Genomic DNA, 16515 nt, shown 5'->3' with positions numbered 1-16515 from the left:
TGTTACCTGTATCAGTCTCAGTTATAGCTGCTGCCAATAGAGATGCTTGTAATTTCATCCTATTCTGTTATTTTTGTTCCTTTTTCTCCTCTCGGTTGTTATACACTATCTCTGTCAACTGCAAGACAGACATTCCTCCTGCCCCGTCAACCTTCTGCAACTTTTTCTTATGTCTTGTGACGATTTTCCAATGAATAATGTTAAACATTTTCTGATTAGCTTCCTTATCTGGATTTCAATCTGTCTACTTTTTGGTTACCTCACAACCTCTCATAAAAAGCTGACAGACTTTCTTTAGGACCCTGTTTTCCAAAAGCGGGTTCATTCCATCAGGGTTTTCCCGATAAGAGCTGACAGATTGTTTCCAGTTCAATAAATCAGAAGTAGCAAACGGCACGTATGAAAAAAATGATAAACCCTCCACCCCCACTGCTTGTCTCAGAGCAGTCCTGTTAGAAACAGGACTAAAGCTTTCATCACCCATCTGGGTTTGGTTATTTGGTGGGGTTTTTTTGGTTTCTTGTGTTGTTTTATTTTTCCAGTTTCTGAAGTATCCTGCATTTGTACCATATAGAGGTGGGGCTGTGGGCACCAGCAATTGTACAACCTCCAGTTCCTCCCCCTTCCCACCAACATACAGTCCCATTCTTATTGCAGTTGTCACCGGATACACTCTCTTCTGTTGCAGCACATACAGCATCAACACATCTCCCCCCAGTTTACACATTTTCTGAATATCTGGTTCTCTATGCAAAGTCACCGCTATTCCTGTGAACTGCTCTTGAAGTTTCCTCCTTTTGCAGAAGTCTGAGGCATATGGTGTTTTGTGGCTCTTGACTACGTGAAGCTTTTCTTATGTGGCTTATAAGGTGAGGAAGGATAGTCTTTCAAGATACAGAAGACCACAAGCCAATTTTATTATACTGGAAAAGTGTTTTCTGTTTGAAATCTTCATATGATTGCATCAGTGCAGTATGTATACTATTCCATTCTACTTAAGTCAATAAAATAATGTTTTAAGTATATATCATTGCAAAGGTTCTGTGTTACTCTTGTACATCTGGACTCTTGTCAGCACCAGCTGCTGAATATAAAAGCAGATGAAAACAGGTGTGATTGACCAGTAGAGAAAAAATATGTTACAAAGGATGAAAGAATGATTGTTGGTGAATTTATTTGGTTTTTTTTAAGTCTAAGGTATTTCTAATTGCATCTATTAAAAAAAAAATGTTGAGGAAAATTTGGTGGTGAAAACTAACGCATGTAGACTTTATTACACACTTTGAAAAAGAAGACCTTTTTTCTGTGGCACTGTTTACTTCATATTGCAGTTTTATGGGAGGGAGTGGTATAAAAGCAGGTTACCTTGTGCTGCCAGGGTACACCAGCAACATCAGCAGATTTCATTATATTTCCAAGCCAGTCGTGGGCTTGCAGTTGATGGTCTACCATTGGTTCTGACATAATAGGTATTGCACATATATAATTCTGATATCTATATCTTATTAGAGTGCTTGATGTGCACAGAAAGTCACAACAGTTTAATCATGCATAGTAAATTATGCCAGAAACAGCTGTGAACGGGTATTAGGCTCTTTCTCCCTTACAAGTAGCAATACTGTTGGTGGCTTTGCCACACCATCGGTAGCCTGACCACACTGCCGTGCTTGCGCCCCAGCCAAGGGGCTGCAGTTTGAATGGACAAACCACCTGTGTCGCTCTGCCTACCTTCCGCAGGACCTAACAGGCTGGACCCCCAACAGCTCGTACCGTCGTCGCCCTTTGATTACTCTGCTCTTTAACAAGAGCAATAGGCACCGGAGTTCAGTGGCGAGAAGCCGAGGGCAGGGCGGTAACCCTAACGTCACAGTTCACAGACGCAAGGCGTGGAGTATCCACCCTCGCCTCCCCTCAACAGCCTCAGCCCCCTGTGAGGCGCACCACCCGCCTGCACCCACCGCCCGCAGCTCCCGCCCCGGAAGCTAATCGCATTCTCCCTCCTAGCCGGGGAACAGAAGTAGCAGCGCCTCTTCCCTCATTTACTAACCGCCAGTCACAGAGCGTCACCAAGGGACGGTGAGGGCCCAGATTGGTTGACGGCGAGAAGTGAATCTGGCGTTGATTCGTTGGCTCTGCTCATGTGATACTGGTGGGGTCGTGGCCTCTGCCGTGTTGAAGGGGCTCTGTTTGTCAGGTAGGTTGGTCTTGTGTATGGTACGGTGTAGTTGGTGGTGGCTACGCCCCAGGAGTATCGTTGCTGGGGTGGGATGTGGTTATACTAAGTAGTGTCTTGTTCACTCGCGAGGGAGCTGGGTATGGTGGGGGTGACGGCAGGTAGGCTCTGCGAGCTGATTTGCCTGCAGGCCGGACGCACCCGATGCAGCTTGCGCTTTCTTCTGAGGGTGTGGTGGTGGTGTTGCCGGAAATAGTCGGGAGTGCTTCTTGCCTGATGGCGGCAGCTGGTAGTGTGGTGGGTGCGGGGTCCCGCGGTCCCGCACCCGTCCAAGGAGCTGCCGTCGAGCCCTGGCCTGGGGCCCTGCGTTGGGTCGGGTAGGCCCTCGGGTATGGGAAGCCCGGGTTCGGCAGCATCCTCGGGGATGAAGGGAAAGAAAGGGCCAAGTCAGTTCGGTTCCTGCTGTGCCTGCCTCTGCCAGTACCCAGGATGCCTGGCCTCAGAGTTGCAGCTCCCTTGCTTTGCTCTTGGTGTACCAAGGCACACTGGCTGGGCTATAACTGCTGGGGGAGAGTGCCCTAGTCACCCCTTGAAGCTTTATGATGTGTGCCTCCCCTCAAATAAATGGAGAAATAAGTCCCTGTTTTTCCTCTAGCAATGCTGTACAGCTTAGACTTCATTAACTTTGAATATAGATTTGGAGGCTGTGTAGATAGGGCCTTTTTGGTGTTACTGTGTTGGCTTTTATATTCGTGTGCCTTTTTTGAATCTGCTATATAACTAAACACATTTTCTGTTTATGGGTTTGGTACTTTAAGAATACCAGATGCTGACGTTTGGTACATGAGGGCAAAAGCTATAGAAAGGCATTAAAGATACCTTTTTGTGTTGGAATATGTTTCTGTTTTGTTTAAACTTATGTGACCATACATACTTGGAAGTGACTCGTCCCATGTGGGTTGTTTTTTTTAATACAAGTTAGCTTGTTTTCTGACTTTCTAAATGCAGTGAGAAAGAATGTTTCCAAATAGATGACATAACTTTTTCCCACTTTGTAACAAACCTACGCAAAGTGACTTGGATGTTCTGCTATATCTTAACATAGTTTCTTTTAACAAGTTGCAATGTAAGAAAAACCTGGGCGACATCTGATTTTTTTTTTTATTTATTTATTTAAGGTCAGAAGAATTTACTGGGTTAATTATTGCACACGTGAAGTTATGTTTATATATATAAAGGTATGTTGTCTGGAAAAGAAATGACTGATACATTTTGCTATATGTGTGTTAACTTTTGGGAGACTCAAGAAGTTGGAAAGTTCATACTTCTAAACAGCTCACAATTAAAGCAAATTGTAATTAATGGATATACTGTAGGTTCAGTTACAGTAATGATTATTGTTGGTGAGATGAGCATGTTGTGTGTTTCTCCTTCTATAAATTTCTTTTCAATGTGTTTGTAGCAGATTATCAGTCCTGTTAAAAGTTCAGAGTAAACCTTTGTGGAATGTTAACCCCCAAAGAGTTGAGTTTTCAAAGAAGATACTTCTTTGAAGGAAAAGGTATTTATATATATGCAAGGTTACTTTTAAACTGAGCAAAGGCTTTGTTAATTATCACTAAGATCCTTCCCTGCTTTCCTACAACTTTAACTATTTTTCACAGCTGAATCTGTCAAAAGGTGGTTGTTCAGTTGATATTTGGATTGTCAACGTATAAAGTGATCAGCTGCCACTTATCGATGTTTTTTGTGCTATCAGCAGGGTGAGGGAAGATAAGTTGCTTTCTCTGCCTTCAGGGTAGGGAAAGCTGGCAGTAAGCGTGGAGTTGCTCCATACAAGGATGGATTAGCTGCATGAGGTCATCACTTCTCAGGGAGGAGTCTTTTTCAGTGTGGGGGAAGTGGGTCTAGAAGGAAGGGGAATTCTTTTGCGTGGGGGTGGGAGCGGCAGCAGCAATGGAAGAGAGCTTGTGCTTCTTCCAGCAGAAAGTAAACTGCTATGTGCTTTTATCTTAAGAGGACAAGACTTTCCATTTAATACTGTCTTAATGTAAATAAATTAACACTACAATTATAGAAATGGTTTTAGAAAACTTAAGGGAGGATTATTATGCAGGAGAGACATGGGAATTGTTGAGTATTCACCATTTTGTTAAGGAATAAAAAGATCTAAAATACTGTGTATGTAAATATGCTGTGAGTTTCTGCTCTGTAACATTTGCATTAGGTCACTGCAGCATTTCTGCACCAAGATTTATTTTGGAAACTTGTTAATACTGAAGCAATGGAATTCTTAGCTTTATTTCCAGGGTTTGAGAAAAAATAGTTAACTTTAAGAGCTTCATGTGTGTGATGGTACACAGTGTATAGAATGTTTTGGAAGTAGTTCTTAGAAAGCAACAAGGGTGCTTCTAAAATGTCTTTTTTTTAATCAACATTTTTTATCACATTAATGTGATGGGGAATTTGGATTCTTGTCATCTCTCATCATAAAATTATATTTTAGGGTATGACTTATTATTTTAATATTATGGTTTTGGAAGCTATGTTAACATGAGGAGCTGAATGAAACATTAAGAAATTAAGCTTGAGCATCAAAATAAACGACCATAATTAAGACAATGAAAAGTCAGTTACCTTTCAAGTAGGGACAACCTGTGAAAAGTTTGTGATTTGTTTAGTATGGTGTAAGAGCTCTTCGCAGAAGCAAATACAATTCAAAATACTATTAAACTGCATTAATCACGAGTCCTTTTTTCCCCTGAAATTGCCTGTTGAGAAAATGGGAGAGATTGAAAAACAAAAACTATCCCTTCTTACGTATGTGACAATAGAGTTTTTAGTGAGGAATGGTGTGTTTGTGTGCAGAAAGCAAAAGATACAGTTTGTCTGTGTTAAGTGGCTTAAATCAGTAATTTGATTGAATAAATGGAATTTTCAGGCAGGGGCATCTTACCACATGCAATTCTTCAACATTTAGTGATTTGTCCACTCAAAGTGAAATTTACAATATATTATTAAATGTACATTGGGAATTCTCATCGTTGATTAGTTTGCTATTTTGGGACTGATTCTAAAAAAAATATATTGGATCTGGGACATAATTTAACTGTTAATACTTATCAAATATTGATTAGCTAATTTGCATATCCGCTAATTTTTATAGTGAGATATAGATCTCATCTTAAAATAAAGATTAAACTAGTTGAAACTCATTTGTTCTGTTTGGTGCTACTGGAATTTTATTACCTTTACAAAATGTGCTAGACTTCAATTTCAGATTTCACATGTTAAATTATGCAAGCATCGTTCATGTGTGGAAAAAGAGATAAAGTGCATGGGTGTCTGTCAGAACTAGGAAAGATCCCTTTACGGTAAGGGTAGGCAATTTTTGAAGGTCTTTCTGTATTTGTCATCTTGTGTGTTCATTGTCATCAGTTCTTGATCTAGCTACTTCAAAGCATGATGCCATCTCTGCTTTTTTTTCCCCATTAAGATAAAATATTCTTCTGCCTCTTTTTTTGAGGAATATTTTATTTGTAATATCTTTCACACTTTCTTTTTGTATTTTCTGCACTGGAGTTTCAAAAAGTATCTTTGTGTCTCAAACTTCCCATATTTTGTACTGGTTCCACAGTAAATCTTTTATGGATTTAGATTTTGCTTTGGACTTCTCAGTTCTACCACTAGTCCGTAGCTGTAAAACCTGTCTGGGAGTCTGTCTTGCATGTTCAGGTCTACCATTATAATGTTGTGTGAGGAAGCAAAAAATGCAACTAATAAAATATCTTCCCTAATCCAGTAACTGAATATGGGCAAGCACAAGAATGAACAAGCCACAAAGAACAGCTGGGCTCATTCACTATAATGAAACAGCATATCCTGTTACCATGGTTGGAAACAGAGCACTAGCCTAAATAATCTGACCCAGTAGGGCAGCTGTCAAGCCATCTGTGTACACCAAGCAGAGGAATATCAAACCTGAGAAAATACCAGTCTATTGATGTGAGATATGGTTGGTTTCTTTGAATGCTGACCTTTTGAAATGTACATGTGCTTTTTTTAAGAGTATTCTAACTACAGATTGCATAGACCATGTCCATTAATCTATTTGGTAATTCTTCTCTACAGTTTTGGCTTCAAGTAAGTGACCGTGATATATATTGTTTTCACTTGATTTGTATATATAATTATTGGGTTTTAGGCTATAGACAGTTAAGTGGGTTAAATCTTGATACTTGTTTACCACTTCTTTGCCTCTGCAATATTGGAGTATTTGAGATTAGCTGAATTTGGCTACTGCAGTAAAAGACAAAAAAAGTTTCTATAAATACATTCGCAACAAGAGGGTTAGGGAGAATCTCCATCCTTTCTTGGATGAGGGGGGGAAACATAGTGACAATGGATGAGGAAAAGGCTGATGTATTTAATGCCGCCTTTATCTCAGTCTTCATCAGTAAGACCAATTGTTCTCGGGGTACCCAGCCCGCTGAGCTGGAAGATAGAGACTGGCAGCAGAACGAAGTCCCTGTAATCCAAGGGGAAATGTTTAGTGAACTGCTACACCACTTAGACATACACAAGTCTATGGGGCCAGATGGGATCCGCTCAAGATGCAGTGCTTAGGGACATGGTTTAGTGATTGACTTGGCAGTCCTGAGTTAACAGTTGAATTTGATGATCTCAAAGGTCTCTTCCAGCCTAAATGATTCTATGAGTACAGGGGGATGATCAATTCCCTTGTCAAGCTGGCCACACTATTTTTAATACAGGCCAGGATGCTATTGGCCGCCTTGGCCACCTAGGCACACTGCTGGCTCATGTTCAGCCAGCTGTTGGCCAGCACCCCCAGGTCCTGTTCCACCAGGCAGCTTTCCAGCCACTCATCCCCAAGCCTGTAGCATTGCATGGGGTTGTTGTGACCCAAGTGCATGACTCTGCACTGAGCCCTGTCGAGCTTCATACAACTGGCCTCATACCATCGATCCAGCCTGTCCAGATCCCTCTGCAGAGCCTTCCTACCCTCAAGTAGATCAACACTAACTCCCCACGCGCACACACACTTAATGTCATCTGCAAACTTAGTGAGGGTGCACTCAATGCCCTCATACAGCTCATTGAGAAAGACATTAAACAGAACTGGCCCCCATAATGAGCCCTGTGGAACACCACTTGTGACCAGCCACCAGCTGGATATAACTCCATTTACTACCACTCTTTGGGCTCGGCCAGCCAGCCGGCTTGTAACTCAGTGTAAAATACACTCCTCCAAGCCACGAGCAGCCAGTTTCTCCAGGAGAATACTGTGGAAGACGGTGTCAAAGGCTTTACTAAGGTCCAGGTCGACAACATCCACAGCCTTTCCCTCATCGACTAAGAGGGTCATTTTGTTGTAGAAGGAGATCAGGTTTGTCAAGCAGGACCTGCCTTTCATAAACCCATGCTGGCTGGGCCTGATCCCCCAGTTGTCCTGCACATGCCATGTGATGGCACCTAGGATGATCTGCTCCATAACCTTCCCTGGCACCGAGGTCAGGCTGACAAGCCTGTAGTTCCCTGGATCCTCCTTCCTGCCTTTCTTGTAGATGGGTGTCACATTGACTAACCTCCACTCTTCTGGGCCCTCTCCGGTTATCCAGGACTGTTGATAAATGATGGAGAGTGGCTTGGCAAGCTCTTCCACCAGCTCCCTCAGTACTCTCAGGTGGATCCCATCTAGCCCCATAGACTTGTGCCTGTCTAAGTGGAGCAGCAGGTCACTAACCATTTCCTCCTGAACTGTGAGGACTTCATTCTGCTCCTCCTCATCCCTGTCTTCCAGCTCAGGGGGCTGAGTATCCTGAGGTTAACTGGTCTTGCTATTAAAGACTGAGGCAAAGAAAGACATTAAGTACCTCAGCCTTTTCCTCAGCCTTTGTGGCAATGTTCCCCGCCACATCCAATAAAGAATGCAGATTATTCTTGGCCCTCCTTTTGTTTTTAATGTATTTGTAAAAACATTTTTTGTTATCTCTTACAGCAGTGGGCAGCCTGAGTTCTAGCTGGGCTTTCACCTCTCTAATCTTTGCCCTGCATAACCTCACGACTTCCTGATAGTCCCGAGTTGCCTGCCCCTTCTTCCAAAAGTCATAAACTCTCCTTTTTCCCCCCTGAGTTCCAGCCAAAGCTCTCTGTTCAGCCAGGTCGATCTTCTTCCCCACTGGCTCGTCTTTCAGCACATGGGGACGGCCTGCTCGTGCACCTTGAAGACTTCCTTCTTGAAGAATGTCCAGCCTTCCTGGACCCCTTGGCCCTTCAGACCTGTCTCCCAAGGGATTCTGTTGACCAGGCTCTTTAAACAGGCCAAAGTCAGCCCTCTGGAAGTCCAGGGTAGTGGTTCTGCTGACCCGCCTCCTTACTTCTCCAAGAATCAAAAACTATCATCTCATGATTGCTATGCACGAGATGTCCTTCAACCACCACATCACCCACCAGTCCTTCCCTGTTTGTAAACAGGAGGTCCAGCGGGGCATCTCCCCTAGTTGGCTCACTCACCAGCTGTGTCAGGAAGTTACCTTCCACACACTCCAGGAACCTCCTAGACAGTTTCCTCTCTGCTGTGTTGCATTTCCAACGGACAGCTGGTAAGTTGAAGTCCCCCATGAGGACAAAGGCTAGCGATCTTGAGACTTCTCCCAGTTGCTTGTAGAATGTTTCATCTGCCTCTTCATCCCGGTTGGATGGCCTATAACAGACTCCCACCAGGGTATCTGCCTTGTCGGCCCTCCCCCTGATTCTTACCCATAAACACTCAACCCTACTGTCACCATCATTCAGTTCTAGGCAGTTGAAACACTCCCTGACATACAGTGCTACCCCACTGCCTCCTTCCTTGCCTATCCCTTCTGAAGGGTTTGTAGCCATCCATTGCAGCACTCCAGTCATGCGAGTCATCCCACCATGTTTCCGTGATGGCGATGATGTCATAGTCTTCCTGCTGCATGATGGCTTCCAGCTCCTCCTGTTTGTTGCCCATGCTTTGGGCTTTGGCATAGATGCACTTCAGCTGTGCTATCAATTTTGCCTCCAACTCTGGCATGCCACCCCCAGGCTCGTCTCTAACAAGCTTGGTCTTATTCCCTTCCCCCTTCAAATCTAATTTAAAGCTCTCTCAATGAGCCCTGCTAACTCCTGACCTAGGATCCGTTTCCCCCTTTGAGGCAGGTGAACCCCACCTGTTGCCAGCAGGCCTGGTGCCATGTAAACTGACTAATGATCAACCCCCCCCAAAATTTAGCCATTGACACCAGGCCCAGAGCCAGGTATTGATCTGTGTGACCTTCCAATTACACGCCCTATTGTTCCCTGCAACTGGCAGGATAGAAGAAAACATTACTTGTGCTCCTGATCCCTTTCAACCAGTCGCCCCAAGGCACTGAGGTCTCTCAGATTGCTCTCAGACTTCTTGTCGTTTGGACTCAGTCATTGCCCACTTGGAAGACTAGTAATAGGCAATAATCAGAGGTCCATACCAGACAAGGGAGTTTCCTAGTAACATCCCTTACCCGGCCCCCAGAGAGGCAGCAGACTTTCCTGTGGGTTGACTCCAGTCGGCATATCGGGCCCTCTGTTCCTCTCAGAGTGGAGTCGCCGATGACAACCACCTTTCTTTTCTTCCTAGCAGAGCTGGTCATGATGTGTGGGGTTGACAGACTCTGCCTAGGCAACTCCTCTAACCTGAACAGGCTTTTGTCCACATCATCCTTTTCCTGTCCCTCAGGCTCCAGAGCTGCATACCTACTGTACAGGGGTACCTGGGAAGGTGAAGTAGGCCGGGGGGTGATTTGCCTGCTGCCCTGAGCAGGGACCTGTTTCCATTCCTCTCCATCACTTAGGACCCCTCCGTTCACCTGGTGGCGAGTAGATAAAGGAGCCTCCGCTTCTTGTGATGTGTCCATCCAGTGCACTTGTCTCAGGAGATGGTAGAGAGTGGCTTCACCAGTCTATCTCCCTCTCGCACTCCCTGATACTCCTTAACCTTTCTGCTTCCTCTTTCAGCTCTGCCACCAGGCTGAGCAGATCATCCACCTGGTCACACCTCACACAGTTGTTATCTCTGCTGCCCTCAGGTAGCAGTGACAGGCTCAGGCACTCCCTGCAGCCCAGTGACCTGGACAGCTGCATGTTTACATGGGAGCTCCGTCTGGGTCACCACATTGGCCGAGTGGAAACCATGGCTAGGTTTCTTCTGGGGGGGGGCGATGACCACTACTGGAGCTCGCCTCTTTAAACCGTTAGGGAGACGTCACCCTCCCTTCGCAAACTGCCGAGCCGCGCTACTGCTCCCTGGGGGCTACTTTTGTATATGTGGGGGGTTGACCGCCTCCACTCCTGGCCCCGCCTACGCTGAGTCATAGCTGCCGCTCGTCAGGGTCCCAACGCTTCCCGCTCGGGGGGTGGGAGCTGGGGCACTGGCATCCTCTCTCTGCGCTCGCTTCTCGTTTTTTTGCCGGTTCACGGAAAGCTCCCCACGGTCCCTCGGCGCAGTCCTCCGCTCCGGAGCATGTCTGCTGGAATAGCATGCCTCGGAGACTTCACTGAAATGGCTGAACTTAATCGCAGACTTGAGAATCAGACTCCGTTTCAGGCATGGTCAGTAGCTTCAGCCTCTCCGGTTAGTAAAGAAAAAAAAAAACCGACCACGGACTAATTGTGTAGTCCTCCAAGATTAGTTCTGACCCGTGTAGTTTATATGAATCTTTATTCAATAATTAGGTCTCAACTCTTTGACTCTTGTGGGTACTTTATATTGTATTTCTTCAGGGATGAATGAGCACTGAAACAGGGATAGCCAAACTCTTCTAAGCTACAGTATCCTCTATAAAACATGCGTAATATCTTCTTATGTTGGAAGGAGTACTGAGAAGAAATACATTAAGTATTACTAAGGTGCTGAGCTACTCTAGTAATAAGGCCCATGTTAAGAACGTGAAGTAGATGGTCACAGTCTCTTCCCTTCAAAAAGAAATCTCTCCTCTTTTTAGGCAACAGCAGTGCCACAAGAGAACAACTGAGAAGCACCAGCATGTGTTTGCTTAAGACCTACTGAATGTTTAACCAGGGACAGAAGACATATAGCTAAGGCTGACAACCAGCTATATTTCTATACCTTGTATGTGGAACTAGAGTAGGGCAGCTTCCAGGCAACCTGCAGTTATCCTGAATGAATGCTGATTATGGGACACTAAGCCAACTAGTGCCATAAACTACTTCAGAGGTTAGATACCCTTTCTTAGGCTATTGTCAAGTCAGAATTAAGTAGTTTACTGATCCCAGTCTCCTTTTAATTCTACTTTTGATACCATACTGAGAATATAAAAAATAGGTTTCTTAAACACCACCTGACACTATTTAATAGGCCTACATGTATGTATGCTCTGAATGTAATTAATAATTATACAGACTTTTAAACTTGCAGTCACTTGTATGTATGGATAGTACATTAGATACAGCAGCTCTTTTTTATCAAGTCTTTTATGTTTTAATGCTCTGGGCTATTTTGATAGTTTTGTGCGTTTTTTACTTTGTATTTTTTACATTTTCATTTGTCAGATCTTGCTTTGAATAGGAACAACAAAGTGTTTCATGTACAATGGTTTTCAAAATTGATTGGGCAAAGATTTGGTTTCTTTAATAAGACTAGTTGTACTTAATACAGCTAATGTTCAGTTTCCAGAGTATTCTGTATAGCTACTGAAGTCCTTTCAGGTAACTGAAATAAAACTGGATTTGTGCACAGATTTCAGAAGTTTTCAGCCTTTTTCTCCTGATAATGAAAGTCATCACTTGACTAATTTCCACATTATTAATGAACATCTACATTAATTAAAGATATATAAATCAGTATTGCCTTCACTAAGGCTATCCTAGTCATTTAGTGTAACAAGTACATAAGGGCAAAAGTAGATTATGTGTAGCAAGTCTCTTGGTCTCTTAAGTTACTGCTCATTACCTGAGCAGCAATTTAAGTTTTAACAGTATTCTTTTTAGATGAAGCACATATTTCTCTCATTGTCAAGTCCAGAAAAAAATAATCACTTTCTGAGGCCCTGTTTTCTGGGAGGCCTCTGTCCTGTCAAATTTTCAAAAAATACTTAAGCAGCGTAACAAATTTGAATGAACCTATGGCTTTGGGCTGCAACAATTACCCTTTGAGAGACAGTGGGAAGGCAGGAGGTGCTTAGGAACAATTGGGGGGGGGGCAGGGAAGGAAAAGAAAAAGAGAAAGGGAGAGATAAAGCTGGACTAAAGACAAAAGAACAAGGAAAAGCATCAGCAGTAAATGGAGAATGTCTGCACAAGGTGGACCTGGATAGTGTTACAAAGAGGGATCAAGGGAACATGTGGCCCAAACTGGAAGGGAAAGAAACATTAGAAGCCATGCCACTGCATGCATACAGAAGCCTCTGTGGTTTTTCTGGGTTCTAGTATATCCCAAAGTTCAACATGTTTCTGATTCACTGTGAACCAGTTCCTGAAGAACCTTGTCAAACCAGATGTTGGGCTTGAGCATCTTAATATGACAGGGCTCGAGTTGTGAGAGTATCACAAAATCACAGTGACTGAGGCTGGCAGGCACCCCTGGAGACTGTCTAGTCCAACCCCCTGTTTCTCAGAGCAGGGTCACCTAGAGCAGGTTGCTCAGGACTGTGTCCAGTTGGGCTTTGAACATCTCCAAGGATGAGATATTTGTCACAACCTCTCTGAGCAACCTGTGTTTAGCCATTTCCAGGAAAGCAGGGCTTCATCACATGTAATGGTTACTTGGGAAGACAGGTGTCATCACTCCAAATGTCCCCACTTTTTCCTTCTTTGCCCCAGCTTTTATTGCTGAGCGTGACATCATATGGTATGGAATATCCCTTTTGTCCACTGAGGTTGGCTGTCCTGGCTGTGTCTCCTCCCAACTTCTTGTGCAGCCTATTTGCTGGCAAGGCAGTGTGAGAAGCAGAAAAGGCCTTCATGCTGTGTAAGCACTGCTCAGCAATAACTACAACATTCCTGTGTTATCAACACTGTTTTGGTCACAAATCCAAAACATAGCACCTTACAAGCTAAAATTATCCCTGCCAAAACCTGTACACAGGGGCAGCTGCTCTAACACAGACAGAAGTTTGGATGGTGGAAGCAGCTCTCCAAGTCCCAGGCTGGAGGGAGTGCCTGGGGCCTCTCTGATTCTAGGAGAGATGGCCCTCTGTCCTGCAGAAGGTGTGCTGTCTTGGAGGAGCTGTATTGCCAAGTGGAGGAGTTACAGGAGAAAGTGAGCACGCTGCACAGCATCAGAGAAGATGCAAAGGCAGATAGACAGGATCTTCTCAGAGATGCAACAGCTTGAAGAGCCCCAGTCCCCCAACTGCAGACTGATGCTTAATCACAGACTCAGAAAGATGGTGTGCTCTTGCCAATCTGCAAAATTAAATGTATGTTCACGGCTGCCCTCAGAAGAACCCTTCAGAGAATTCTGTTGGCAACTTTGACATACCTTGTTGTCCTGGTTTCAGCTGGGATGGAGTTGGTTTTCTTCTTAGTGGCTAGTACAGTGCTGTGTTTTGGCTCTGATGTGAGAACAATGTTGATAGCACACTGATATTTTTAGTTGTTGCTGGGTAATGTTTATACTAAGTCAAGGACTTTTCAGTTTCTCAGGCCCTGCCAGCCAGAGGGCTGGAGGGGCACGAGAAACTGGGAGGGGACACAGCCAGGTCAGCTGACCTGAACCAGCCAAAGAGGTATTCCATACCATGGGACATCATGCTTGGTGTATAAACTTGGACGGTTAGCTGGGACCTGGGGATTGTTGCTCGGGGACTGGCTGGGCATCGGTCAGCGGGTAGTGAGCAGTTGTACTGTGCATCACTTGTTTTCCTTTCTCCCTTTTCCTTTGGATTTTATCCTTTTCCCCACCTTTCCATTATAGCTGTTAGTAGTATTATTATTGTTAGTAGTATTAGTGTTATTATTTTTGTTCTTACCTTTTAATTCTGTTTAAATTATTAAATTGTTCTTATCTCAACCCTTGAGTTTTACATTCCTTTCTGATTCTCCTCCCCAGCCCTCTGGGTGGGAGGAAGTGAGCAAGCGGCTGCATGGTGCTTGGTTGCCGGCTGGGGTTAAACCATGACACTTGTGCTCCAGGAGTTCACACATTCTTTCAGCATGAAGAGTTAGTCTGTTATATTACAGTGAATGGCTAACAAAATCTGACAGACCTGGCCCTGTATGATATAGGTATTAACAAGTAGATAGGGGAGAATTTTAAAGTAGCTATGGGAGGAAAGCAAGACCAAGAACACAATGGAGATGTTTTATTTGGAAAAAGTAATGGTGCTGAAAATAGAATATGAAGGCTAAGCTTTTCTTGCTAAGCTGTGTTTAAATGAAATCAAGGACTTTTCAGCTTCTCAGGCCCTGCCACTGAGAAGTCTGGATGGGCGCAAGAAATTGGGAGGGGACACAGCCAGGACAGCCGACCCAAACTAGCCAAAGGGATATTCCATACCATATGATGTCATGTTCAGTATAATAACTGGGGGGAGTTAGCCAAGGGGGTGGGATCGCTGTTTGGGGACTGGCTGGGCATTGGTCAGTGGGTGGTGAGCAATTGCATTGTGCATCACTTGTTTATTGGTTTTGTTTTTTTCCTTTTGAGTATTATTTCTCTTTCTCTTTTTGTTATCTCCCTTTGCATTACAATTATTATTATAATATTTTACTTTATTTCAGTTATTAAACTGTTCTTATGTCAACCCACGGGTTTTACCTTTTTATTTCTGATTCTCCTCCCCATCCCACTGGTGGGGGGAGGTGGGGAGTGAGGCAGCAGCTGTGTGGTACTTAGTTGCTGGCTGGGGTTAAACCATGACAATCCTTTTTGGTGCCCAACATAGGGCACAAAAGCTTGAGATAAAGACAGATCTGACCAAAGCATGTTAAAACAAATTTGTTATAAGCATTTATTGTATTGGTTTAATAGTTGCTGGTCACAATGTTGATTTGTTTCCTCTCAGAGTTGTTGCACTCATTCTCAGAGTTGCATTATGTAACACCTTACTTGCAGTATGTGTTCCCTGTTGTGCTGTTTATCATGTCTGGGGCCTGGGCTAAGGTTATCATTTTGTTGTACTTTTTAATACTGGTTTGTGATAAGATAGAATTGCTGGTCATGAAACTAACCTGGTCTGTGTACTCAGCGTTGCTGTCACCTCTGTACTTTGGGATTCATCTAATGGGAACTATTAATAATTGCACCTTTTGCCTTATCTCCTCAGAGAGCACTTGTGCTTTAACCACAGCTGGCAACCAAGCAGCATGCAGCTGCTTGCTCACTGCCCCCTCACCCAGAGGGATGGGGAGGAGAATCGGGATGTAAAACTCAAGGGTTGAGATAAGAACAATTTAATAGGTAAAGCAAAAGCCGCACACGCAAGCAAAGCAAAGCAAGGAATTCATTTGCTACTTCTCATGGGCAGGCAGGTGTTCAGCCATCTCCAGGAAAGCAGGGCTCCATCACGTGTAACGGTTACTCAGGAAGACAAATGTCATAATGCCAGATGTTGCCCTCTTCCTTCTTCTTCCCCCAGTTTATATACTCAGTATGACATCATATGGTATGGAATATCCCTTCGGCTAGTTTGGGTCACCTGTCCTGGCTGTGTCCCCCCCCAATTTCCCGTGCCCCTGCAGCCCTCTTGCTGGCAGGGCCCAACAAACTGAAAAGTCCTTGATTTAGTATAAACATTACCCAGCAACAACTAAAAACATCAGTGTGCTATCAACATTGTTCTCACGTCAGAGCCAAAACACAGCACTGTACTAGCTACTAAGAAGAAAAATAACTCTGTCCCAGCTGAAACCAGGACAGAGAGCCAACCTATGCAGGAGACACTCTCCCACATCTTGCCCTTCCCCAGCAGTTTAATTACAGTAGCATTTGAGAACTCTGAAAATTTTGAATATCCTTGGGATGTTGAAGCAAACATGATCCTATTGCTAGGAATGCTGAATATGTTCCAGGTCTTGTTTAGGGTTAAACAACTATTTAAGAACACCACTCAGAGATCTGCCCCAAAGTTGGATAGTTATGAGTGACAGGGTGTGTGGGATAGTATGGGTAAGTACTAGGACAGTGGGTACCTCCAGTGTTTTGGAACTTCACCCCTGAACAAGTGCAGTATCTGGAAAAACTAGTAAAATATTTGTAAGAAGTATGCTGTCACCCTGGCAATTCCCGAGAGGCACAAATTACTGTAACGTGCTGGGGCTTAGCCCATGCCTACCAAGCCCCGTTCAACACTATTCAGTAT

At 44.1% G+C, this 16515-nt stretch overlaps 1 protein-coding gene across 8 annotated transcripts in view; it reads left to right on the top strand.

Moving 5' to 3' along the window:
* Nucleotides 1-2010: 2010 nt before the first annotated feature.
* The window catches only part of LOC129782582 (tyrosine-protein kinase Fer-like), a 222307-nt gene continuing 207802 nt past the window's right edge, over nucleotides 2011-16515 (top strand). For 2 of the 8 annotated variants that reach the window (XR_008745135.1, XM_055792978.1), the window contains exon 1: nucleotides 3435-3734. Coding sequence is in view for 5 of the 8 variants with exons in the window: in XM_055792978.1 (XP_055648953.1) it covers nucleotides 3680-3734 (55 nt within the window). In the remaining 3 variants the exon portion in view is untranslated. The other 6 variants (XM_055792974.1, XM_055792975.1, XM_055792972.1 and 3 more) reach the window with 6 other exon arrangements.

This window comes from Falco peregrinus, chromosome W (genome assembly GCF_023634155.1).
Source record: "Falco peregrinus isolate bFalPer1 chromosome W, bFalPer1.pri, whole genome shotgun sequence".
Lineage (NCBI taxonomy): Eukaryota > Metazoa > Chordata > Aves > Falconiformes > Falconidae > Falco > Falco peregrinus.
The sequence above is the reverse complement of the archived record's forward strand: the minus strand, read 5'-3'. Positions and strand labels throughout refer to the sequence as shown.